Source organism: Genypterus blacodes, unplaced genomic scaffold (genome assembly GCF_046128005.1).
Source record: "Genypterus blacodes isolate CSIRO-AG114 ecotype Tasmania unplaced genomic scaffold, CSIRO-AGI_Gbla_v1 ptg000029l_1, whole genome shotgun sequence".
NCBI lineage: Eukaryota > Metazoa > Chordata > Actinopteri > Ophidiiformes > Ophidiidae > Genypterus > Genypterus blacodes.
Window position 1 is genome coordinate 6,611,119 of NW_027466842.1, and position 24,151 is coordinate 6,635,269.

The 24,151-nt window shown below is 44.6% G+C and overlaps 3 protein-coding genes across 10 annotated transcripts; 2 read left to right on the plus strand and 1 right to left on the minus strand.

Moving 5' to 3' along the window:
* The first annotated feature begins 1,223 nt into the window (after positions 1–1,223).
* On the plus strand, positions 1,224–15,025 carry LOC142994160 (transcriptional repressor p66-alpha-like). Of its 6 annotated transcripts, none has more exons than XM_076144857.1 (11): positions 1,224–1,391; positions 7,281–7,960; positions 9,989–10,124; positions 10,276–10,404; positions 10,520–10,597; positions 10,681–10,797; positions 11,033–11,224; positions 11,397–11,655; positions 11,877–12,304; positions 13,068–13,329; positions 13,799–15,025. In XM_076144857.1, exons 2-11 carry the CDS (start codon positions 7,284–7,286, stop codon positions 13,936–13,938), a joined length of 2,418 nt encoding a protein of 805 aa, XP_076000972.1. In that variant the 5' UTR covers positions 1,224–1,391; positions 7,281–7,283; the 3' UTR covers positions 13,939–15,025. The 6 variants fall into 6 exon arrangements, with proteins under 6 accessions (XP_076000972.1, XP_076000977.1, XP_076000976.1 ...); XM_076144862.1 differs by having other exon boundaries at positions 11,057–11,224; XM_076144861.1 differs by having other exon boundaries at positions 1,225–1,391; positions 11,054–11,224.
* Positions 15,026–16,104: 1,079 nt separating this feature from the next.
* On the plus strand, positions 16,105–17,855 carry ndufa13 (NADH:ubiquinone oxidoreductase subunit A13). Its single transcript, XM_076144812.1, has 5 exons — positions 16,105–16,241; positions 17,036–17,114; positions 17,202–17,273; positions 17,354–17,423; positions 17,627–17,855. The coding sequence occupies exons 1-5, from the start codon at positions 16,148–16,150 to the stop codon at positions 17,744–17,746; spliced, it is 435 nt and encodes a 144-aa protein (XP_076000927.1). The 5' UTR covers positions 16,105–16,147; the 3' UTR covers positions 17,747–17,855.
* An 836-nt stretch (positions 17,856–18,691) lies between these two features.
* On the minus strand, positions 18,692–23,059 carry LOC142993920 (cold-inducible RNA-binding protein-like). Of its 3 annotated transcripts, none has more exons than XM_076144470.1 (7): positions 22,939–23,059; positions 22,199–22,307; positions 21,980–22,086; positions 21,610–21,745; positions 21,365–21,512; positions 21,195–21,277; positions 18,692–18,780 (listed from the first exon to the last, which is right to left on the minus strand). In XM_076144470.1, exons 2-7 carry the CDS (start codon positions 22,296–22,298, stop codon positions 18,776–18,778), a joined length of 579 nt encoding a protein of 192 aa, XP_076000585.1. In that variant the 5' UTR covers positions 22,299–22,307; positions 22,939–23,059; the 3' UTR covers positions 18,692–18,775. The 3 variants fall into 3 exon arrangements, with proteins under 3 accessions (XP_076000585.1, XP_076000586.1, XP_076000583.1); XM_076144471.1 differs by lacking the exon at positions 18,692–18,780 and adding an exon at positions 19,767–20,663 and having other exon boundaries at positions 21,631–21,745; XM_076144468.1 differs by lacking the exon at positions 18,692–18,780 and adding an exon at positions 19,767–20,663.
* Between the last annotated feature and the right edge of the window lie 1,092 nt (positions 23,060–24,151).

Below are 24,151 nucleotides of genomic sequence, written 5' to 3' on the forward strand. Positions count from 1 at the left end.
CTTTCTCATACTTGGTTGGCTGTATTTCAAACAAGTGTCTGTGTGTGTGTGTGTGTGTGTGTGTGTGTGTGTGTGTGTGTGTGTGTGTGTGTGTGTGTGTGCGTGCGTGTGCGTGTGTGTGTGCACTTATCTGGCTGTTGCTGTTTGTGGATAGGAAACAGAATCGGTTTAGCTCACAGGGATGCTTTGAAGGGATGCAGGTCTTCCCATGAGGGAGGCAACCAGCTGGAGCCGGTAGCCTTTGTGGAAGCGATTCTGATGCATCTGAAGTACAAACCCTGCTGTGTGTGTACTTTGGACTTGTATGTATGTATCTGACAATGACTGCAGCACAGGATTGGCCTTTACTGTGGCCCTCCTCTTAATCTCTACTCTGGGTTGAAAGGTATATTCAGTGTTTGGTTGGGGATTGTGATAGTGGTAGAACCTTTGAGAGGAGACATATACAGTACCTACATCTCGATGCTGGTGCAAGCCTTTCTTAGTTGGAGTCAAAATTGGTTAATGCAATGTTTGATGACTGATATGCTTCCTTATTGTATTGCCATTGTTTGCGTCATGAATTACACCTGTGTTTGACCACTCTAAACGACAATCATGAGAAAAGGTTACAATTTAAGGATTTGGTGATAGGATATTAGAGTTGCCAGAGAAAATATGCACTATACCGCATATTTACATTGTGGCATAGCCTATATTTCCACTACTTGGCACCACGAACAGTATAGTATGTTAGTTCTGCGTGACCATGTAGCTGCTATTTGTTAAGTGCTGTATTCATCTTGATTTACTATGTTGTTATTGACCTCTGAGTCGATCGAGGCCATGCGTGGTCATTATTGTGGCAATACAGTAACAATCGTCTTTAATATGCTGAATTGCTGATTTGTGCATGCTGTGTATTAGAGAGGCTGGTGTGATGTTGGTGTGTCCTGGCTGAGAGGCTGTAGGGGGAGGAGTTCCTGGAGTTGCTGGTGTGTATCCTTAATGTGAGTTTTGAGGGGTAAAGTATGATGGTTTTTATAGGTTATAGGTGCTTGTGCTAAGGTGGGAGGAGGGGGTCCTCTGTTTTCATGCTGGGACAGTCCTAGGTCAGCCCGAAGAGTCCGGGGGTCCCCTGGCACGGTGGTCCTGCCTTGGCCCTTGGTGGTCAGTGGTTTACGTGAAGTGCTCCGGTCGCCCTGGTAAGCCGAGGTGCGCATGCCCACTAAAGAGGACGCAGCGGCTCCATGTGTGTTGAGGCGCATTATTTGGCAACAGACGCGGCAGCGGGGAGGGCCGAAAAAAAGAGGATATCCCCTGGATTTCAAAAAAGCGATTTATCGAGGTTAACTGCACATTAAACATTCCTCGGTCGACCATCGGCGAAGAGCGGGCGACAAACCGACTGAGTAAGTTGACTGAGGTGAAGCTGAAGTTCTGTAGTGAGTGGTTCGAGGGGAGCCTTTTAGTCGGACTCGTCGAGAGGAGCCAGGTTTTCCTCCACCTATCTGTGACGATAAAGAAGCTGATGGGCTGTTGAAAAGTAACACTTCTCCGCAGAGCCAAAGGTTGAGCGCTGGGAAGGGGAGGGGGGGCTCGCTCACATACAATTTACTTAATTTTACGTGTCCTAATGGGTGCCACTTTGAAACCATGCACCACGTACGTGATTTTGTACCGTAGAAGTCGTTAAACGAGGTAAGGGTTAGAACGTTCCATCGCCGGCGGCTCGGCGGCGGCGGCAGGCTCATTCTGCGGGCCGGTCGATGAAATTTATGAGTTCCGACTCGAAGGTTTTTCCTCGGGAGAGAACACCGGGTAAACATCACCCGTTTACCCCAAACCTTTGACTTTTTTGGGCTGAGGAATTAAAGTTTTTATTTTATTCAGTCCCCTGGTGGGTGGCGGCTGGACGGGTGCATGTCAGTGATTCGGGCTCGGTTCTGGCAGTGGGTCGCAGTGATGAAGGACTCTCAGTAGTTTGACTTTGTGTCGGTGGCGGCGCGTGCTGGTGTCAGAGATGAAGCGGCTTGTTTGTGAGCTAAACCGGGTTGGTGTTTTTGTTTGTACGATGTAGCTAATGTTAGCCGGCTAACTAATAACACGTCCGGCTCCTCTGGGGCGGTGTCAATAATAAAATAGCCGGCATGGTGGCACATGTACTGTGGGCAGGGTTTCGTTTTTAAAGGGCTGACTTTGCTTTGGATGGCCACTCGGATAAGGAAACGTTAATGGTGGACGCCACAGCCCGCGTTAAGCCCCGTGGCACCAGTGTTGGTTCTGCTATCTGGTAGCTAATCTTCCTACTTCGCTCTGTGACAACCGTAGTCTTCCTCCTCTTAAAGCTGAACACACACACACACTCTTGACACACACACAGCACACACACGCACACACTCCCTCCTCTGTCTCTTCCTCTCAGACAGGCGCACACACACATTTCTCGACCACAGACACGCCAGTTTGCAGCTCTTGGGGACAATCGAGGTTCTTTTTCTGTTTTCTTGTTTCTGCTTCTATAGATTCGTTCGACAATTTTATATTTAAAGACCAAGTATAACGGAAGCTAATGTTGATCATGTTGACAAAGTCACATGCACGTCACAGAAGGCAGTGACTACTGCTGTTAATGTGTAGTTGAAGAAAGCTCAAATCTATCATTTCTATACTTAATGAATTTCTAATGATATACAGCTTCTGACTGAGGTTAATAAATCTCTTTTATTGAGGTAAAGCCTCATCTGTACTGTCATGTGGCAAGTAAGACTTGCAACAGCTGCTGTCTGTAATAATCTAGACCCTTTAGCTGCATGTGGTTGGCTCAGCAGTATTATAATGGGAAATAAATAAATTAGTGTCTTCACATTATACACATGTGGAGACAATGTATTTATTAGGACGGTTCTTTAATATTGCATGATAGCAGATATATTCTTTTCCCTTCTGGAAGTAATGATTACATGCAATGGTGGATAGGTAATCTGTTGCAAGGAGACTATGTGTGGCCTGCGGAGGGGAACAACCAGTTGTAAACCTGAAGACACTAGGAAGTGTCATTTGTAGGATAACAATTAGTGTTGTTTGTTTGTCATCGAACACAATGCTGGTTGTCTTTGAAGGAGGGGTATAAAAGTCCTCAACCAGAAGTGGTCTGAACTGATCAGAAGAGTGTTTGCTGTATGTTGAGTATGACGCATTGGCAGTACTTCCCAACCCATAATGACACTGTTCTCAGTATTCATGTAATGAACTTGGTGAGTCAGAAAATGCTCCAGCCTTGTTTTCCATGAATCGCTGTTGCATGTATACAGATCCAGAGTAGTTGTGTAGTAGTGTGTGTTCCCGAAAGGGACATCTGTTGGCCACATAAGCGGCTGCACATGACTGCTGGGGTCACAGGCCAGCTGTTTGGTCAGCTTCACCAAACTGTAGTCTGCTGTGATCGCTCTAATTGCACTGTTCTGCCTACATTATGTAGATTCAGTCTGGGTTCCGCGGTACAACACTAATGTTCAATGTTGAAATGGTTTTATTGAGCAAATGACTGACTCACTTGAGTGAGCTTTGACTATGACCTGTTTAGAGGCTCAATTGTTCAGTCATACCACGTCAGATTGATTTCTGTGATTGCAGCAGAGGTCTCCTAAGCTTTTGTTTCAATTTAGTGCTTGGGCACCAGCAGTAATATCATATGTAATGCTGATCGAGGCATCCTTATAAATTGACAAGAATTTTCTGCTGGTGCGGCAGATATGCAAGGTAACTGCTGCGTGGGTGCACAGTTTTTTGTTGTTGTTGTAGAAGTGGGTTTCCTCAGGATAAAGATCTGTCAGTGAGTAAATAGAATTCTGAACACATATGTTACAGCCAGGCATCAATGATGGGTGAGGGAGAGTCTGTCAGTCTGAATGAGTGATGATTGATTGATTGAGTGAGTGATGGGCGACATGATACATGAGTGACTAGATAAATCACTACCTCGGGGCAGGAAGGAAAGACACTCGGCAGCGGACAAGACAGGTGCAGATAAACTGAACAGCCCCTGATAATTGGAGCAACCTGATACCAGATTGAAGTACTCAGAGTTTTACTTTGGTGAAAGCCACAGACACATCGAGAGCAAAGTACTCACACAGTGCAATTTGATAATGCAATTGTGATCATTGTGATTTAATTACACAACAGATATGAATGAGTGGGGGGAATTTGATTACACATGAACATGAACACTTGTAAAAGCATCTGAATATTGTGATGTAGTTTAGTTACTAAGGCGATAGTAAGGATCACTGCTTAAACCATCAGTCGTGCTCGTGTTACCGGCTTGCTCTGTGCCTCAGACGGCTTTCTCACCTCTTGTTGTTCTGACAGTCTTCAGTATTTGGTGATGGTGACGTCGCATAGTTGTGCCATTTAGGACCAGTCAATGTGGTCATTTTGGCACTTCTCACTTCTTAAAGTAGAAGTAGTTGTCTTTTTTTTTTTCCAAGACAAACTTTTTTTTGCACCTCATCTGTCCAGACAAATGAAAGCTTCTGTTACATGTTTAGACACGACAGCAAAGTTTTCTCGAATGTGTCAGCTTATTCTCTCATACCTCATCATTACTACATCTCACGGTTTGCAAAGTTTGACTCGTCTCTCTTATTGAAGCTAAATGTGTCTCCATCACAGTGTTTTAGATTGTATATTGACGTCTTTTCTTTAGGTTTTAGTTGCACTGGTTGCTTGGGATGTCAAGTTCTTGGGCTGAGTGCGTGGACATGAAGGAAATGTATGGAAAGTGCCATGGAGATGAAATGTGAAACCTGTCAGCCATCCAGATCCGAGTTACAAAGATAGGGTCAATGTCCGTGTAAGGTTGGGTGGGGTGACTCGTCGAGCGGTGGGTGGGGGGGTCGGGAGCGTGCAGTGCCCATGTGTGTCGCCACTGCCACCAGTGTGAATTAGAAGCTACGTGCTCCAGCAGTGATAGCGGCATCATATCTAAAGGTGCATTGCTTCAGAGTGCGATGTGGCATCTGTCGGCCTACCCTCCCCCATCCCTAAAACACACACACACACACGCACACACACACACACAAAAGACACATTGTCTTTCACACACGTATAGGTCACACCCTCAGTTGAATTAGTTGGATCTGTATAATGAACGTCACTGTGGATACCTTGTGTCCACTCCAGCACCTAAAGGGTTAAAACCTGCTTTAGCTTCTCTCTCTCACACACACACACACACACACACACACACACACACACACACACACACACACACACACACACACACACACACACACACACACACACACACACACACACACACACACACACACAGTCACTAGCCAACTGGTTTGAACCGGTTCTCAGGAAAAGTGTTTTGTGTGTCCCACTGAATCCTGGGAAAGGTCATGTCATGTATGTCCCAGTGATGTCAGAGTATTAAAAAAAACTTGTTCGTTTGGCTGTGATGGGCTGATTGGTTAGCGTTCTGTGTTGGGGCTGTATGTATGGAGTATTACTGTAGGTACACTGTATGCACTCCTCCATAGCTCCTCTGAGAAAAGGAAGGGGAGGAGTGGGAGTGTGTGTGTGGCGTGTGGCACTGAGAAGTAGCCCCAGGTTGTAAGGGTTAACAGGTTTTTCACCCCCCCCCCCAAACCCTCCCTTTAGCTTCCTGTAGCGCGTTGTCGTCGTCGAGCAGACTGTGGCCTCAGCAAACTCAGCTGGACTGAGGCTTGAGTCTCATGCGTGTGTGAATGTGATGCAGGACACAGATCTCGCTCTCCTTCGAGGTCATTGGGTAACCTGGTTGACCTCTGTCAACCTTGGAACATACCTCTATGGCGAACCGGTCGATATGCTGCTACGTGTTTGATCATCACTGATCCAAGCAGTTTCAGTCTTACTGGCCTGTCACATTCTTTACATCAGATATTTGGAGTGTTGCTTATGTTAGAATCATATGGCTTTAACAGAGAGGAACTAAGAGACAGTTGTAATGTTTCTGACCAGATATTCTAAAGGAAGGTTGACACTTAAATTTGAAATTTGACATGCAATACATACAAATGTTAACCCATGGAAGGAGTGTGATAAGAGACTCATAGATGAAAGGGACTGAGCGATCCATACCAGCCAAAGGTGTGTCGTGTGTCGCCGCACGTCTCCGCACGTCTCCGCAATCCCTCATCTAACATCAATTCTAGCCATCTTCACTACTGTTAGCGTGTCAACATCTGGCGGGATCTGAACCAGTGGCGCAACAGGTGGTTACGGTTCAGGAGCCCCTCGTTGGCCGACCCAGGACAGAGGTTTATCCACTGGCTTGTCTCTGAGTGAAGCACTGAACCCAAGCAGATGGCGTTTGAATGTTTTTTTTGTTCTTGTTTTGCCTGCAAGGTGAATAATTGGAGGTTTTGGAAGTGATGGTGAGGTCAGAATGTCACTTGTGTGGCTTCACGGATCCTACGTGTTCTTGCTGAGGTTCAGTCCCCCTGCGTCCCCTGCTGTTGATGCAGTTTTGTCTACTTGAGTGTGAATGTAAAGTGCGCAACGGCCACCCATTCACACACTTTTATGTGCACTCAATACTCAAAAATGTCTGTTAAGGCACAGCATTTGAGTACTCGGAGTAAAAGTATTTCAACTAATGCCTATTTCAATCACATTAAGGTTTATATACGACGCTTGAATAAGCATTCTGTTGTTTATTGTTGTTTTGAAGTGTATGTAAGTAATAGATAAATAGTGAATTTAATTGGTCACTGTACTTAAAGAAGAGTGTTCAGTCAGCAAGTTTGTATTTATTTGTTTATGGTCTTAATAAGAGTGCTGCTGTGAGGTTTTGAATGGTATTTTGCACTTCCCGGGTGGAACCGTTGTCCATAACACATAGCCAGACTGAGGAAACAACAAGGCACGGAAATCTGATTGGCTGTTGATAGCCGCTGAAGGACACCAGCTTCTTTTTATTTTACGGACAAATTTGAATTGTCCACATAAAGCGTTGCTAAAACCTGTAGAAATTGAACAGACTTTTTGTGACCTTGTAATGGTTTTGCAGTGTGGAAGCACTTATTCACGTTATCTGACCACTATCTGTCCTAAATCTGACTCTGGATTTGCTCGAGTAGTCCGATTTGACTCCAGCACTGGACAGCATGTTCTCTAAAAGATTCACTTCTTTGTACATTTACTTTGTTCTGACATGTCTTTGTTCTATAATTCATCTGCAGCTGCATTCCTGTTCAAAAATGGACTAATCCATAAAATTCAATCATTGCTTCTTTTGTCCAAAGGGGATGTCTGAGGAGGCTGTCCGCCAGACACGCAGCCAGAAGAGGGCGCGAGAGAAGGACTCCCCTCCCCGATCCACCGAACCCTCTGATGATGCTGACGGCGAAAGCAAGAGGCCTAAAGTGGACCCACCTGAACCCACCATCCAGGCACCGGCTATGCCTAAACCGGACCTTTTAGTGGCACAGGATGGACAGACCCGGACTAGGGTTGGATCCGATGATGAGATGGAGCGGGACCAGGAACCAGAGCAGGAGCAAGAACAGAAACAGGAGCAGGAACAGGAGCAGGAACAGCAGCAGCAGCAGCAGGAGGAGGAGCAGCAGCAGCAGCAGGAGGAGGAGCAGCAGGAGCAGGATCAGGAGCAGGATCAGGATCAGGATCAGAGCCGATTGCCCTTATCTTTAGTGTTACCTTTGGCCTCCCAGCCAGTAAAGGATGACGGGGAGAGGACACAGAGACACCAGACAGCCGATCCTAACACAGATAATCGGACTGACTGCCATGACAAGACCAGCATGGTAAGGGCGGAAACGGTTACGGATACGGATACAAAGAGCCAAAGTCGCCCAGCGGAGGCAAAGTTGCCCGGTGGCCTGCTGGCGACAGGCGAGGTGAAGGCCACCATCAAAGTGGAGGTCCAGACAGGAGAGCAGCCCGTGGACATGAGCACTTCCAAAGGGTGAGAAACACGCTGCACTTCTTTGTTTCTCTCAGCAGCAGCTGTCAAAGTGAAGCAGGTGAAATATGTCTAAACTGCATAAAGTAGTTGGCTGTGTGACCCTGTGATTGACAGGAAACCTCGGATATCCGATGAGTCGATATCCAGGGGTGGGGAACCTCCGGCCCGCGAGGCCGTTTGATCCGGCCCGCGAGCCGGCCCGCGATCTGGCCTGCGAGACAGACCGGGCTGTGTTTACTCGCAGCGCAGTGACACACAATGCTTCGGTTTGTGAGGGTAGACATCAAAATGTCCCGCGATAGGAAAAAGATTCCCCACCCCTGCTCTGAAGGCTTCGGCCTTTTTGTCTTATTGTTGTGAAAGCCCCACGAAGAAATGTTCAAAGAACTTAAACTGAGTCAAGTAGACTTGCAAAGTTACTTCATGATAGTAATTCTTCTTAAGTTCTTAAAACGAACTGTGCACAGTTGGGTAGTGTGTGTGTGGGGAGGGGGGGTGGGGGGGGTGCTCCTCTGCAGGGATGATCTTTAACTTTTATCTCTTAGTCGACCTCCATTTTGCCCCCACTCACCACCTGAACCCTAAAAACTACCCTCACAAAATGAAGCCGTGTGTGTCACAAACCAGTTCCAGCCGGTCGTTGCCATGGTTTCCACGGTGGAAGGAACAGCGAGGGACGGGGGAGGGTGGGAGGAAAAGTGAGCGTGTCACGTGACGATGACTTTGAGGTCACGTGACTTCTTTGGAAGAGTAGTGATTAATCCACAGGAAGTGATGATGGCGCTGAGGAGAGACTAAAACACACACACACACACACACGGAGACAGCTGAGCGAGACAGGCCTCACTTTGTCATGCATGGATGTTAACGAGTGCTTCTTACACTTCATATAAATGGTAATCTACCTAATCGCAAGGTTGTGGCTGTTTTCATGAGGCTACCCTGGTGTTTCTGTCTTGTGGGTGTCAGTCCTCAAAGAATTCCAGTAACCTTCTCTGCAGCTGACAGATAGCCTGAAGGTGAACTCATAGATTTCAAGTCGAGCCAAATGTGTTTTCAGATGTCACATGCTCGTGTTACGTGCGAGTTCTTCAGCTGCTCCGTGTCGGTGCAGACAGAGGAGGTGGTGAAACGTTCTGAATCTTCTTCGATAGCTAAAAGCCTGGATCCAACATACATCCTCCCATACGTGCCCCCGCTTTAATCCCCACTCCTCAGCCTGCTTTCTATGGTGCAACATGCCCCGTACATGTCATCCCAAATATTTATCCCACCTATTACATCCTGCCACAACATCCTGTCTCAGCCCAAAATACAGGCTCTCCAACTGCCATGTCATTGTGACTTACAACGCCATCGTTACATCTCCTCCTGCCCCCTGCTGACGTTTAGGGCTGAGTGTGTGTCATTGCAACAGAGTCAACATAACATTAAACTTTATTGGCAAGCGCACATCATCTTTAATAACCCCCTCACCACCTCTTAAACTGTGCAGCCCTGGCCTGTAGATGGTGTTGAGTGACTGATACCTATTAGTAGCTACTATGAGATAAGAACCGAGATATGAGATAGAAAACCAATGACGCAGTGTATACAGTTGATGTGTTTGGAACAGTTGGAACTACACACAGAGTTTTCAAAGGTGTGTGTGTGTGTGTGTGTGTGTGTGTGTGTGTGTGTGTGTGTGTGTGTGTGTGTGTGTGTGTGTGTGTGTGTGTGTGTGTGTGTGTGTGTGTGTGTGTGTGTGTGTGTGTGTGTGTGTGTGTGTGTGTGTGTGTGACCTGTTACGGCGCTACAGTATCATCAGCTCTGCTTTTATGCACAGTCACAGTGGAATTGTATCGTCCAAGTTGCTTCATCAAGAGGGGACATTAAGAAAGACACAAACATTCAAAGTGTCTTTATTAATGTCCCCTCTTGGTGGGAATTGGATTAAAAACACAGATTTCTTACCTCCTAATATTTAATGTAGTTATCAGTGCTCGGTTGGAGTGATGTTGTGTTATAACTTTGGGTGTCTATGTCCAGGAGTATAAAGAGGGAGAACAATCCACATTCCCCCGATGACGACGATGATGTCATCATCCTGTCAGATAATGACTCCCCAAGTCCACCGATGAATGGCTTGAGCCACTTCAAGGAGCTTGACACAGACCTGCTCATGGTAAGACAAACACATCCTTCATTTCCCTGTGCTTTGCTGCTAAAACGGGTCAACATAACAGAACACACACACAAACACACACCTATCTGCAATTTATGTTTGGGTTGGTTGATGTGGGACTTGATGGGTACATGTACTCTGTTGAATGTAGAAGAGCAGCCCGGAGGAGAGGGAGCGCATCATTAAGCAGCTGAAGGAGGAGCTGAGACTGGAGGAGGCCAAGCTGGTGCTGCTGAAGAAACTCAGGCAGAGCCAGATACAGAGGGACACTCTCCAGAAGGTAAACAACACTTATTACACACATCCACACAGGTCGCACAAAGAGTCACATACCACACAAGACAAGCTGGCTCTTTGAGCATTCTGTTCATTCTTCTCCTCTGTTTCTCCCTCAGCCCTCAGGTCCATCTGGCTCCTCTGCTCCTCCTCCTCTAATTCGGGGAACAATTGCAGGCAACAAAGCCTCTCAGCAGGTTAGTGGCCTCACACCACACAGATTGCCATCATGCCTTCATACTGCAGCTGACACAGCTCCTGATGGTCTCATCCCAAATAGATTTTGACAGGCCGGAGTTCAGGCACAGTCATTCCTCCTCCGTTGGTGCGAGGTGGACAGCAGGCGTCATCCAAGCACGGCCAGATTATCATGCCTCCTCTGGTCAGAGGGGCACAGGTGAGCCACAGCTAAATATTCATATGTTTAAAGTTTGTGGTTAATTTCAGAAGGCTTTTTGCCAGGGCACGGACAGTCTCACTGCTCTCTATCACTCAGACCAACTACAAGGGAAACAAAGAAACAGGCTTGAGGATTAATTTTCTCTCTCTGTGCCTCTCTCTCTTTGTGTCTGCCCCTTGCTTTGGTGCTGTTGATGTTCCTCCCTTGTCCTCCCTCTCATTGTCCCGATTAGCCCATCTCTGTATCTCCACAGCAGATCCAGGCGCTCCGCCAGCAGCAGCAGCAGCAGTTGGCCGCCTCTGGGGGCTCAGGTTCGGGTCCCCCGCCTCTGCTACTGGGACCCAGGAACTCGGTTCCTACATCGCAGGGCCAGAGACTCATGGTCCAGCCAGGCCTCATCAGAGTCGGTGGCACTAACACCCTGGTCAGTGTCTCAAAGGCTCATCTAAGTTTGAGAGGGAGAGTGTGCAGGAAATGTGTTTTACTATTTAGGCGAGAAGAAATACAGCACATAACACACAGTATACTACTGCAGCATAGGTGTTGTAAACTTGAGGGTAACTTGAACTGTATGTATGTATTTGGTTGTCCCACAGGTCTCGGCCAGTTTGAAGAACTGCCAATCGGGAAGCAGCGGCCTGTCTGTGGTCGGTGTGAACGATTCTCCTGCCAGCCGCCAGGCTGCTGCTAAACTCGCCCTGCGGAAACAACTGGAGAAGACACTCCTGGAAATTCCCCCACCCAAGCCCCCTGCACCGGAGTTCAACTTCCTGCCCTCAGCTGCCAATAATGAGTTCATCTACCTGGTGGGACTGGAGGAAGTCGTACAGAATTTACTAGATACCATCCATAGAGGTGAGTTTCTGTGATTTGTGTTAAGGTTTACACAACTGTTAGTGCTCTGCACGCCCCCTTTTAATTGAATTGAATTATTCAACATGCATAGTCATGACATGAGCTGGTAAACTTCATTGTCACTCACAGCTTGTCTATATACATTCTATTTGTCTGGAGCAACACACAACCTCTTTCCATTTTCAATCTGAGCTTGTTCTTTATTTTTCACTCCATTTCAGGAAAGACAGGTTTATCACTGTCCAAGACCAATAAGAAAGAGCCCTTCATCTGCACACAGTGCAGCACTGACTTCACCTGCCGCTGGAGGCAGGACAAGACTAAGAACGGTGCAATCCTCTGTGAAGACTGCATGTCGTCCAATCAGAAAAAGGCTTTGAAGGCCGAGCACACCAATAGGTTGAAAGCTGCGTTCGTGAAAGCCCTGCAACAGGAGCAGGAAATAGAGCAGCGCATCATTCAGCAGACTTCCTCAGCAGTCTCCCACAGCACCTCTGGCTCCTCGTCCTCTTCATCCCTCACTTCAGCGATGAAGGTAGAGCAGCTGGTGTCTCAGCAGCTGAAGCAGGCTCAGGCCAGAGCATCATCCCTTCAGCATCACCATCAGTCCAGCCGAGGACACAACATAGTTCACCATCACTCCATCAAGGTTTGAATTCTTTTCATGGTATAATCTAACACACAGGGCCTGATTCAGAGTTGGTGACTTAAGTAGGATTGCTCTCTGTTCAGCTTTTTACAACATGGACAATATCAGCCTATTGTATGAACACATACACATCAGTATGAACACTATGATTCCATTCCATTGCTTAGAATCTAGTGTTTCCTGTGTGTCCCTGTAACAAAAACAAGTTCTGTGGGAACTGACGGAGATCAGGAATGGATGAATCAGTGTACATGTTCACCATTTATCCATAAACTATTATATATAATCCACAAATCATATAAACATTTTAGGTAGTTTTTTTGGTCAAACCTCTCTTTTTGACAAATTTCATCTTTCTAAAGGGAAACGGTCTTGTGATCTTGTAAACATGTAGCGCCATTTTGTTCTCCAATATCACAAGTGACTTAATCATTCATGACTTCTGCTGGAGTCACGGTGGCCGTCTTGTTGCGTGGGTATGTTGAAGAGATCGTCCCGATTTTCTGGCAACATGAAATATTTTCCAGCACTCCAGGAGAGGAGCAAGCATTGTAGAAATTATTCAAGTCTTGAGTCGCGAAGAGGTACACACACTGTTAGGGAGAAACTCTGCCTGAAACTTGAGAGGCGCTTCAGTCCTGAGGCAAGTCGCTGGACAGACCTGGGCAGATCTCAACTCTGAATCGGACCCATAGAGCACAAAGCTGCTGCTGCGTTACTCATGCAGTAGTAACGCAGAAACCTCTACTCACACTCCCTGCAGAGCTCCCAGGGCCAGCTGTCCCACGGCAGTGTCTCGTCTGTGGGGGTGAGGGGTGTCCCGCACTCCTTCTCCTCCTCCTCCCAGCTGCAGAGTGCGGTGGCGGCCGCAGCTTTGGTCAGCCGGCCAGGTAAGCATGCCTACGTTCCCCACCGCTCTGTGCAGAGTTCAAAAGTGAGCAGCAGTGGAATCGCCGGCAGCAGGATTATCAGCGGAGGTAGTGCCTCAGCCACTGCATGGAAGAAGCAGAGCAACAGCAACACAGGTAGACTCACATTAATACCAGCCCAACTCTGGCGCCTGACATCTGCTTTCTTTCAAATTCCTGTCTGGTCCAAAAGCAATCCTTGACTTTCCCAATTCCAATTTTTTTTACGAGTGCGGACAAATTGGTGCAAACACTGCAGCCAATATGTAAAAGACAATCCAGATACTTGCAAGAAATGTTTTCGGACAAGGCAATCCCACTTTCCAATTCCCCCACTGCCAATCATCTCCATCTTCCTGCTTCAGTCCCTCAGTTTGGTGGTTTAATGTGTTTTTTCCTGGGCCTCACTGCTATGCTTTAGAGTGGAACCACTGGTGTATTCTCTGTCACTTTTCTTGTGTGTTCGTACATGTGTGTTTGTGTGTGTGTGGTTTGTTTGTGGGGACACGGGTATACATTCTGTGCGTGTTACACTGAATCTCATCGAACTGGTGTCGTGACCTGCGGCTCTGTTACATGTCCGCAGGAGTCAGGATGGCTTATGTGAACCCCAGCCTGACGGGTCACAAGACCTCAGCCACCGTGGATGCTCGTCAGAGGGAGTACCTGCTGGACATGATCCCTTCTCGCTCTTCAATCTCCCAGGCGGCAAACACGTGGAAATAATTGAAACTTTAATTCTTCATCGTCCCAAGTTCCTCAGCTCTCATAATGTGGTCAACAGCACCCCCTGTGGGACTGTCAAGCAAGTGCAGTCTTTCCACGTGAAGAAACGTTTCTTCTTTAAACTTTGTATTTCTTTTTTAGTTTTCTTATTATTAAGTCATGTTGAGTATCACTGTTCTTTGTGCGGAAACCTTTTGATATGATCGGGGCAAAGAAAAGGCACCATGTGAAGGGCTCCCCCCTCCTCCACTCCTGGTCTCTGCTGACCATCGGGTGAATGACAGTGTGGTTAGAAGCTTTGTCTAAATTGAGTAACTTGATAAAGTTCTCTGCTTTAGTCGTATTGGTCTTTTCTGCCTTGATGTGGGTCAAATTGTCCCACATTTGAATGGTTAAATTTATACTCAAGTTCATATTCAGCAAAAACACATTTGTTACAAGTAAAAACAAAATAATTAAGTTGTAAAATGCTCACTATATCAACCATGTAGTTAGGTTTTGAATTTCTTTGTATTAAAAGTAAGTTATTTTGTTTCTTTGACTGTTGTTAAACATCACTGTCAGTATATTGTCCCCTCATGCCCCCCCCCCCCCCCCCTCTCCCCCCGCATCTGTTTAACAGAGCATGGCAACTTTTAACCTTCATCAGTTCAACTTGCACCTTAGCTGAAGAAGCTTGGTGTTGTTTCTTAATTCATCTGTAATTACCATCTGTCATTTGTGTCTTTTATATTGATGTCGTCATTGTAATATTATTTTACATGTTGAGCTGAGAAAATGCAAATGTTGAAGGAACTGAATCTTCCACATTGGAGCTTACGTCTTCAATTTACTCCACTATAACACATCCAACCTGCGGCCTACAGTATACATACAGTACATAGCTCACTATCAGTTTTTAGGAAGATTTTCTCCCAGTTAATGAGGCCCTGGAATATACAAAACCACCTTAATCCTGCGTCCCGACCATATCGCATAGTTTCCCTGCTTCCCAATCTTAATGGCATTGTACAAAGTTATGCTTAAGTTTATTTGTTTTCCTTTTTTCCTAGCTCCTTAAGAAATAATAAAAATTAAAGAATTTTAAGTGCTTTGTGTCATCTGTTGTCAGGAATTATTCTTGAATTTTTGGGGAAGATTTCACTTGTACTAGTAGATAAGCGCTGGTAGATAATGAATGGATGGATTTCCAATATCCAGCATTAATCTCTCTAGACAGTACTGTACTAAGCAATTACAGTTGAGGGTTTTTTTTCCCAGATTGTTGTGATGATTCCTGACTTCTCTTGTATAGTCTGTTTAAGGGTTATTCAAATTTGTTCAAACAAACCTGCAGCCACAATTAACTCTTAGGTTTTACCAAGTGAGATCATAGTTTTTCACAAATAAGGTTGACAGTATGAGAGCAGAAATTGGAAATTCTGCTACCATGACAATGGTAGGCTCAGATGTTGCAATGAGATACTAATGAGTCCTCATCTTAACCTTATGATCATTTGCCTGCTAAACTTGCTTGCCTACTTGATATTCTAAGTAAATCACTGCGTAGGGCTTGTGCCTGTTTATTCATTGATCCTAAACAACCAAAGGCCTATTTCAAACCTTCAAAAGTACCTAACTACCTTTCAAAAATAAATGTTAAGCAGGTTGTTGGTTAGTAAGTCCAGTTGCCTAAGATTGACTTTCCTTGGATAACATGACCAGGATGACTTGAGAACCTTCAGACACATTTCAAACCTTCCTTTGCGCTCCAAAATCATTGAGCATCTAACAACCAACCAATTAACAAACTCTTACCTCCATTCATTTATTTGAGCCTTATCAATCTGGTTTTAAGCCATTTCCTGCACTGAACACGCGCCTTGACATAAGTGGCAACAGATCTACACTCCTTATTGCTGACTCTGTTATATCCGGGTGCAGCTTTTTATACTGTTGATCACAATATTTGACTTGACTTTTAGAAAACAAAAGACCTTCGTAACCTGGCTGTTTCCTGGTTTAAAGTTACTTAACACAATGGTTCCATTTTGATGAGTTAATTGAGTAATGTTCATCTTGTTTAAAATGAAAAGAACCCTGTTAATAAATAGAAGAATACGGCAATGTTATGCAGTCTATAGGGGGCGGTAGCGGGCCACTGACGCTTCTTCAATGAGCGAAGAAGAGTCATTTCAGCGGCGTCACCGTGTTGTGGAGAGGCTGGAAGATGGCGGCGTCCAAGGTGAAGCAGGACATGCCTCCTTCGGGAGGCTATGCTGCCTTTGATTACAAGAGAAATCTTCCCAAACGTGGATTTTCTGGTGCGTAAATCTCACAGTTAGCTAGCTGAATGTGTACGCTTGCATACTAACTCCTAAATATTTAGGAATCTTTACTCGTTACCAAACAGGGCCTAATGCTAACAAAGATAGAGGAGGCTAATCTGTCAAAACGAACAGGACATCTTAAGACTGCGAAATAAATACAAGCAGTAGAGTAGGAGTATATAAGTATGGAAAGCTATTTTATTTATTGAACCCGAATGTTCGAGCTTTATCACTGCCAGTGACCGTGACAACATGATCAGCCAACGAAATGTAAGCTTTGTTTTTTGCACAATTTAAAAATAATTTCATAATAATATGTCGAGGAATTTATATCAGATAGTTTCAGTAATTTCATTTGTGTCACCATCATGTAAAACTACGTGATTATTTGCGCAATAAATCCATTATATTCCACATATTGGCTTCTTATGACACATTTAAGAACATGAGGGAAATGTAAATAAACTATATAGACAACTTGTAAACATAAATCTCTTACTTCAAATTTAGGTTTTCAAAGTTCTTACTTAGAAGATGCTGGAAATGTATATTCATCTATATCATATTTACAGCAAATAAGCTTGTTGTCTAAGCTTCGTTTACTCTTATTTATTGGTCTATGAGATTACAAATTTATTCAAAACAGTCGTATTTTGTTAGTCTTTGTGCTTGTTACAGTACAGATCATTTTAATACATTTGCACTTCCAATAAATATACTTCTATCATGACAGAAAATGATTTCATTTAAGATGCAACTGATGACTGAATTCATTTCCTTTTTAATAGGATATACCATGTTTGGCATTGGCATTGCCGTCATGATATTTGGTAATTGGAAGCTGTTCAGGTGGAATAGAGAGCGGAGGTAAGTTGAGTATTGTTATGCTTTTTGTTTACATTCTGTCAAACTCCGGTGAAAGCTGAGGCCTCTTCTTGTTTCCTTGCATCTCAGGCGCTTGCTCATTGAGGAGCTGGAGGCCAGGATAGCAATTATGCCCCTGCTGCAGGCAGAGCAAGACCGCAGGTGAGCAGCTGACACACACACGCACTCCTGCTTTAGCTGTTAATTTGTTTCAAATGAATGCCCAACTTCCTCCTGTTCAGGACCTTACGGATGCTTAGGGAAAATTTAGAGGAGGAGGCCGTCATCATGAAGGCTGTTCCTGGCTGGAAGGTAAAGGAAACTTTTGCAGTTATGATGCCGCTACAATGTTTTGGATCACAAAGTCTAATACTTGAAATTCTATTACCATTGTGAGCTACATTAAACCTGTGCAAGCAAGTGGAGGTGATGTTTAACAGCCAGCAATGAAAAAGAAACATTCAATAAGTTTCTCAATCACTCACCTATTCAACCTGTGTTTAACCCTGGTGCAGGTCGGCGAGAGCGTCTACCACACAGAGCGCTGGGTCACCCCTCTGTCAGAGGAGCTGTTCAACCTCCGGCCCCGGGAAGAGTTTTTACGCAACCGCTTTGGCTTTCAGTGGTACGTGTAGAATCACCACGGACCGTGTTCTAACTTCCATCACCTTCCACATCCTGAACAGTGTGGACCTGAGCTCAACTTTGCTTGTAAATGTTCAATTAAAGTCTTTGTGTACCATATACTTGTTTTCTTCTTTCTGTGCTATTGTACTGTAAAATAATTCAGATTTTGCGTCATTTGAGAAAAGTATTTTAATTCAAAAATGGACAACACATTCAACCTACTTGCCCAATTCTGCAATCATTAGTCTGACCTCTTAGAAGCCATACTGAAGTATCAGTATCTTCACAGCTGATCTGATCATCTAAGTACATTTGACAAGAAAACTATTGTTCTTGAGTTGAACATTCGCCAACTGAGATGAGCAGAGAAACTTCATAGTTTGTTCCAGCACTTGTCAGAAAACATTGCAGTCAATTGGCAAGCAACATCAACTTTTATTTGGAGTAACATGGGCTGACCAAGTACAATCTGTAATGTTACATATTTCACAAAGACAGTTTAAGTGCACTGTTATGTACCTCCAATTAATAGCATTTCAGTTCCGTCACAACTTTTCTCCAAAAAGACACCACCAGTTGTACTAAGACCCACATTTTACTTATTTAGCTGATGTACATGTAAAATGCATCTCCAGTTCAGGGGAGGTTTCAGTGAGACCAGTGGGTCATGTTGTGATCCAGTAAGTCCGTCTAACCATAGCAGGGGTGCCATACAGGACCAGTCAGCCAGTCTTTTAAGACACCAAGCAGCCCAGCCCGAAGCACACCAGAGATCCCCCTTTCTCATATCTAATGGCCTTGCTGCACTCATAAGAGGGACCTGAAATGACAAAGGGAGACATATTAGCACACAAGTTCATCCATTGATACTTCAGAAAACTTGGCATACTGCAACATCAAAATTAGACACCCCCCCCCCCCCAGCCCATTTACGATACATAAACGGAAATTACCAGCTGATTTCTCCTGCGATCACTACTGCCACCAGCGGACACTTCAGATATGAAGAGATGGAGTGAAGCCTCCCAACGGTCTGCTCATCCTGAGAAAAGACATGAAGAGAGATTAGACTCAGTCATCAACCATTGACAACATACAACTCAGCATAACGTGCATGCAACACTGTCCAGTATTCTGACACACACCGCTTATACATAGGGTAGTGTACAAACGGGTCAATGCAACCTAGACACCTAACAGGTCAGTTAGGACTGCTGTGGAAGATTACTGGAGCAAATTGGCAGCTAATGCAGTGGACAGAATTCGACTGAGGACAATACTACCCATGATTCAGAGGGCAATGCTTTTTGGAGGATTCAGAGAGGCTGGAGCCCTACAATCCAGAAAGCTCTATTGGAAACAGGTTCTCATTGGACTGGAGTCAATTTCGGAAAGAGGCCATGGCATGTTGCAAGCGACATCTGAAGCAGAGGATTCAAACAGCGACTAACGTGAAGTTATTCATGGACACAATGAGAATTGAGTTTGAAGGATGTGAGCAAAGCAAAAGGAGATTTTTACCTCACGTGAATTGGCCTACTTTCTCCACATATGACCTAGGCAAGAGAGCAGCTTTCATCTCTGATGAGCACTTGTTGGTAGGCGCAACACTTCACTCTCCAAGGACTTGTAGGTTTTTGAAGTGGCTGACCTCTTGAACGTAATGAAGCATTAACATGACCACACACCAGCTGATGTTTTCCCAGCATTTCCATGTTTAAAGGCTCTTTCCAAACCTCCAACCACTACAGTATCTGGTGTTCATGTGCAGGATTCAGTCCAAAAAAGTACTTCTGATATTAAACAGGCACTATGTCTGATTGACTAAACCTGAACTATTATCAACCCAACTAACGAGTTTCTCTGGCATCATTTTAAAAAATGCCACATTAGTGTCCTGCAAAAGAATCCCACGAGCAATGTCTGTACTTTAAGTGACTGTTCTCATTCCATGTTAAAAGAATAGTCATCTGAACTTAGCCAGTCAAACACCCCATATTGTACTTTTGAAAGGCAAGAGAATCAAGATTATTTTCCACACACTGTTTAATAGGCTCCATGAAGCCAAAAAAAGAGAGTTGATCATACAAAGAACAAAAAGTACAAAACTGTTCCCGGCTGAAATATTACTTAGGGGAAACGAGTTACATGTTCACTTAAACAAGATTAGTCCATTTTACAGCACATTTAAAATGCAGACGTTGAGCAGAGCACAAAAGATACCTTGGACAGACTGTAGCATGCTGCAATTTGCAACTTCATGAACAGCCGGCCACTTCGGATGTGTAGTTCACCAGTCTGAAAGGAATTCACTCTTTTGGGAAATTGAACATACAGGACCCTCAGCTAAACTACGTTTTTGAAAGCTAAAGGAACTTAACATAAAATCCCCAAGAAATGCTTGTTTTAGAGAGCAAATATCTTTCCTCACTCAGTTTAAAACCTGGCAGGAGGTAGCTCAATCGCAAAGACTGAGGGGGGAAATAAAAGTAATTAACAAGCCCTATAAGATTCTCCAATAAAAAAAGAAATACAAATAGGAAACACTAGTATGCGTTGATCAGGAACAGACTGTGGCATTGGTAGCGGCAGATCAAAAAAGCCAGATGGAGTCATTCGTGAAATCCAAATTTTGAGTCGATAGCACTGACCAGATTACATCTACACCTGAATAGTTAAATGTTTTACAAGGAAGTGTGATACCCAATCAAGCAAAGAAAGCATCTTTAAGTTTTGCTTTAACATGTTTGTGAAGGAATGGCCAAAAAGTCATGACTACACTTTAAGATGCCTGAACTACTACAACAGTACTAGAAAACTAAGGTCAGCAATAACATGTGGACATTTTTTCTTGAGGAGCGCATCTTTCAAATACAGCCAGCCATGTGATGATCTTGAATCAGGGAGATCTTTAATCATGTGCAGCTGAGGATAAGAAGTGGCACACAGGTAAAGACACTGAAATTTCAAACACTGGAGTTTCACAACATCCCACTTTAACCCACCAGAGAAGACCCTCCCCCACTCCTGTTCACTGGGGGCTCCATCAAGTTGAAAAATCCAGAGTAGCATTTCAGCATTAACCAAGAGGCCTCTGATTATTTGCCAGTCTAGATTAGAGCAGATGGGACCGGCACAATATGATAAACCTACAAATGCCAACCTGCGATCAAGTGCCAAAATGGAGGGAAACGGGCTATAACCATACCATGTTGAGGCTGTGAGATTGCATTATGGCTTTGCGTTTGAACAGGACTGGTGCGAAAGGAGACGCTCAAAAACGACGAGTACCCTCGGTTCTTTGGCGCAACATCGGAAGCAGCTTGACATGGACAAGTTTATCCGTGTAAAGGCATCTTGAATTTTGGGGGTCCATTGAGGTTCATTTTTCTCACAAGTTATTAAGACAACACCCCCAACTAAATAAGCAAACAAAACAGAAGTACATCCACTTACCATAGCTGTCATATCCGTCGCGGTAGGATCCTCCAGCTGAGCGGTCATAACCACCAGCACGGTCGTTGTAGCCACCCTGCGTCCTAGAATTATGCAAACAAATTTCAAGGACTGACCCTTCTGCAAGGGATTCAATCAATCGCGTAGTTACAACTCCACTTGTCTCCTACCTATTATCTCTGTAGCCACTGCCTCCACTCCTGTATGCGTTGAAGGACCTGTCTCCACCGCCACCGAAGGACCTCTCCTGACCCCCGAAGCTTCTGTCGTAAGACCTTTCGCTGTAACCATTTCCACTCCTGTCATACCCACCACCCCCTAAAAGAAAACACGTGCCTCCCCATTAGTTCAGCATTAAAACATCTAGTGGTACAATGATAAATGTTACTTGAGCAGCACTATCTAAACCGCTCACCTCTGTTGAAACCTCTCCCACCTCTGCCTCTGCCAAATCTGCCTCCTCCTCTTGAGCCACCTCCGAAACTACCCATGCTCCTGGCACGTCCGCTCTTTCCAGCTTCATCCACGCGAATTGTCCGACCATCCAGATTCTGAGAGCAGAAGAGATCAGTTGAAGTAGGCAATTACATCTACATGAGTCTAAGATTAGTGATGTCACTATGAAGCCTAGTGATACAGCTGAAACAGAAACTTAACATTGGCTGGTATTTTTCAGATAGAATTTAATAAGAGGATAAACTGACCAATAGAATTGTTATCATATTCACATATAATAGAGATCTATACATGCGAAACACTGTTTGGGCATATTCAAAGATCTTTACCTTGCCGTTCATACCATCCATTGCGTCTTTCGCGTCTTCAATGTTGTCGTACTTCACAAAGGCAAACCCGCGAGATCTGCCGGTCTCTTTGTCTCTGATGAGATCAACTGAAAAAAACAACAACATTCCATTGACATAAAATAAAAAACAACGCCATGTTCGCGCTTCATCACATCATCGAGTTCTACGGTGACTTTGTGTAAGGTGACGGTATCTTGCCTTGTGCGATGCTTCCATATTTGGAGAAGGCCGTGGTCAGCGAGTCCTCGTTAGTATCGTAGCTCAGACTACCGATGAAAAGTTTCCCTTCGTCCGACATCTTGAGAAGCTACAACGATAACGATACCACCCACATTAATTAACACATACACACAACGACGACAACATTCAGGTCAACTCAACGGGGAAAGTAGGTCAATAATAGCTTCACGTCGGTTGCAGACATTGCAAAATAGAGATTACATGTCGTTTAGTCTTACGGTTGTCGTCAAGTGGTCTAATTGACTTAACACAAAAAACCCATTTCTTCGTTCGAGTTTAATTGGTCACGGCTGACGGACAATCCAGAGCTGCTTTCAAGGCCCGTAAACGTGGTTAGCGGTCAGTACCGTTATGATGCGAGTACCGTTAGCATCGTTCTCCCGGCGCCATTTTGCAGCATCCAGCACAGCCGAACGCACGCTTTTGTTTAGCTCACATATGGCTCCAAACGCAATTTATATACTATTGCCAGGCTACGCACATTATCGTTAATCAAAAATTACATACAATTCACCAACAACCGGTGTGATTTGGGGATAGCAATACAACGTCGACCATTTTAGACGCCCACGAGTAGATGCCGTTATGCTGCATAACAATATCAAGAGGGAAAATAACTAAAATATAAAGAGAAATGCATTGAACAAAGTCAGAAATGGTAGAAATATCAATTACTAATAACAAAAAACAATATATACCTTTTTAAAGAGCAGATTGGGGGCTGTAGAAACGGAAAGGGGGAACGACTCAAATGGGCAGTGCGAGTTGGGAGCCGAGCTTTTCACTTGACGAATCACACGACAGCACGGTATGCAGATGAGCTGAGCAAAGGGGCGTGTCCACGGCCTACACAGCTTTATATAATATTACATATCCATACCCCAATATATATATATATTTATATATATAGTGAGATAAGAAGACAAATTAGACCAAATAAAAGATTGTAGAATAATAAGAAAAGTAAGTGTTGTGGTTCACCTGCTTTGTGTATGGCGCCAACACAAGTACTCTATGTAACAATCACAATACTGTAGCCCATATTCTTTTCATAATAAGGCTTACCATTTTCAATAATGACTTACGCTACTTAAACCTGTTCGGTATTTTATGGATATTAGCACAGGTCAATCCAAATGGTAAAGAAGTAAATCACATAAAACGTGCTGCCCATCTTGCAAAAGCAAATACAATATATATATATAAACTAAATAAGTTTAGCCTTCATGATTTTATAGATTCTATATGTGTATTTTTAGGCTCCCTCGCCTACTTGTTGACAAAAAGATCATGAAGTCGCACTTCTTGGGCCAAACCAAAATTGTTGCTTGCAGTGTAGCTTACAACAGTATCAGACACAAAAGCAACTAATTTACAATATGGTGCATCAAAAACACACACGATGGTGCAACCAAACAAAGTGATGTAATCCGACAAAAATACATCAATGATGTCACGCATATACATTATGAAATATCAATCGCCATGTTCATGCGCCGTCATGGATCCCAGTAGTCCTGGACAAACCCTGCCCACCACGCCAAGGAATGGCATGGCTCCCACACCCGCGCGAGGCAATGCCAGGATGTTGATTCCGACTGCAACAAAGCTGTTTCTGCCATCAACCACCTCAGTCATGTGCGTTCTGAGGTTAAGTTATTCAGGTTAGGAGGTTATGAGGCAAGGTGTAGAAACTTACTAATCTTCCAAATCAGCGTCTATACTTTCTGCGGCCCCCCCTGGAAAATCGCTGGCCCCCCCACCGGCCACTTGACCTTCCATCAGTCTTTCGCGCACTCACTGGTGAACTCACCGCAGGGCGGCACAGAGTACACCCGGCGCACTTGCCGCGGCACTTTCGCCGATGTGGACAGCAGCCACCCCCCATCAACGTTTTGGTTGGCCACCCCA

What these genes read in the sequence shown, in the direction of transcription:
- ndufa13 (XM_076144812.1), top strand. Translation starts at nt 16,148, where the DNA reads ATGGCGGCGTCCAAGGTGAAGCAGGACATGCCTCCTTCGGGAGGCTAT. An exon ending in AGGTGGAATAGAGAGCGGAG is followed by an intron (nt 17,115 to 17,201) that starts GTAAGTTGAGTA and finishes CTTGCATCTCAG; the next exon opens with GCGCTTGCTCATTGAGGAGC. An exon ending in AGGCTGTTCCTGGCTGGAAG is followed by an intron (nt 17,424 to 17,626) that starts GTAAAGGAAACT and finishes ACCCTGGTGCAG; the next exon opens with GTCGGCGAGAGCGTCTACCA.
- LOC142993920 (XM_076144468.1), bottom strand. Translation starts at nt 22,298, where the DNA reads ATGTCGGACGAAGGGAAACTTTTCATCGGTAGTCTGAGCTACGATACT. An exon ending in ATATGGAAGCATCGCACAAG is followed by an intron (nt 22,087 to 22,198) that starts GCAAGATACCGT and finishes TGTTTTTTTCAG; the next exon opens with TTGATCTCATCAGAGACAAA. An exon ending in TGGATGGTATGAACGGCAAG is followed by an intron (nt 21,746 to 21,979) that starts GTAAAGATCTTT and finishes TTCTGCTCTCAG; the next exon opens with AATCTGGATGGTCGGACAAT.
- LOC142994160 (XM_076144857.1), top strand. Translation starts at nt 7,284, where the DNA reads ATGTCTGAGGAGGCTGTCCGCCAGACACGCAGCCAGAAGAGGGCGCGA. An exon ending in GCAACAAAGCCTCTCAGCAG is followed by an intron (nt 10,598 to 10,680) that starts GTTAGTGGCCTC and finishes CATCCCAAATAG; the next exon opens with ATTTTGACAGGCCGGAGTTC. An exon ending in TTCACCATCACTCCATCAAG is followed by an intron (nt 12,305 to 13,067) that starts GTTTGAATTCTT and finishes CACTCCCTGCAG; the next exon opens with AGCTCCCAGGGCCAGCTGTC.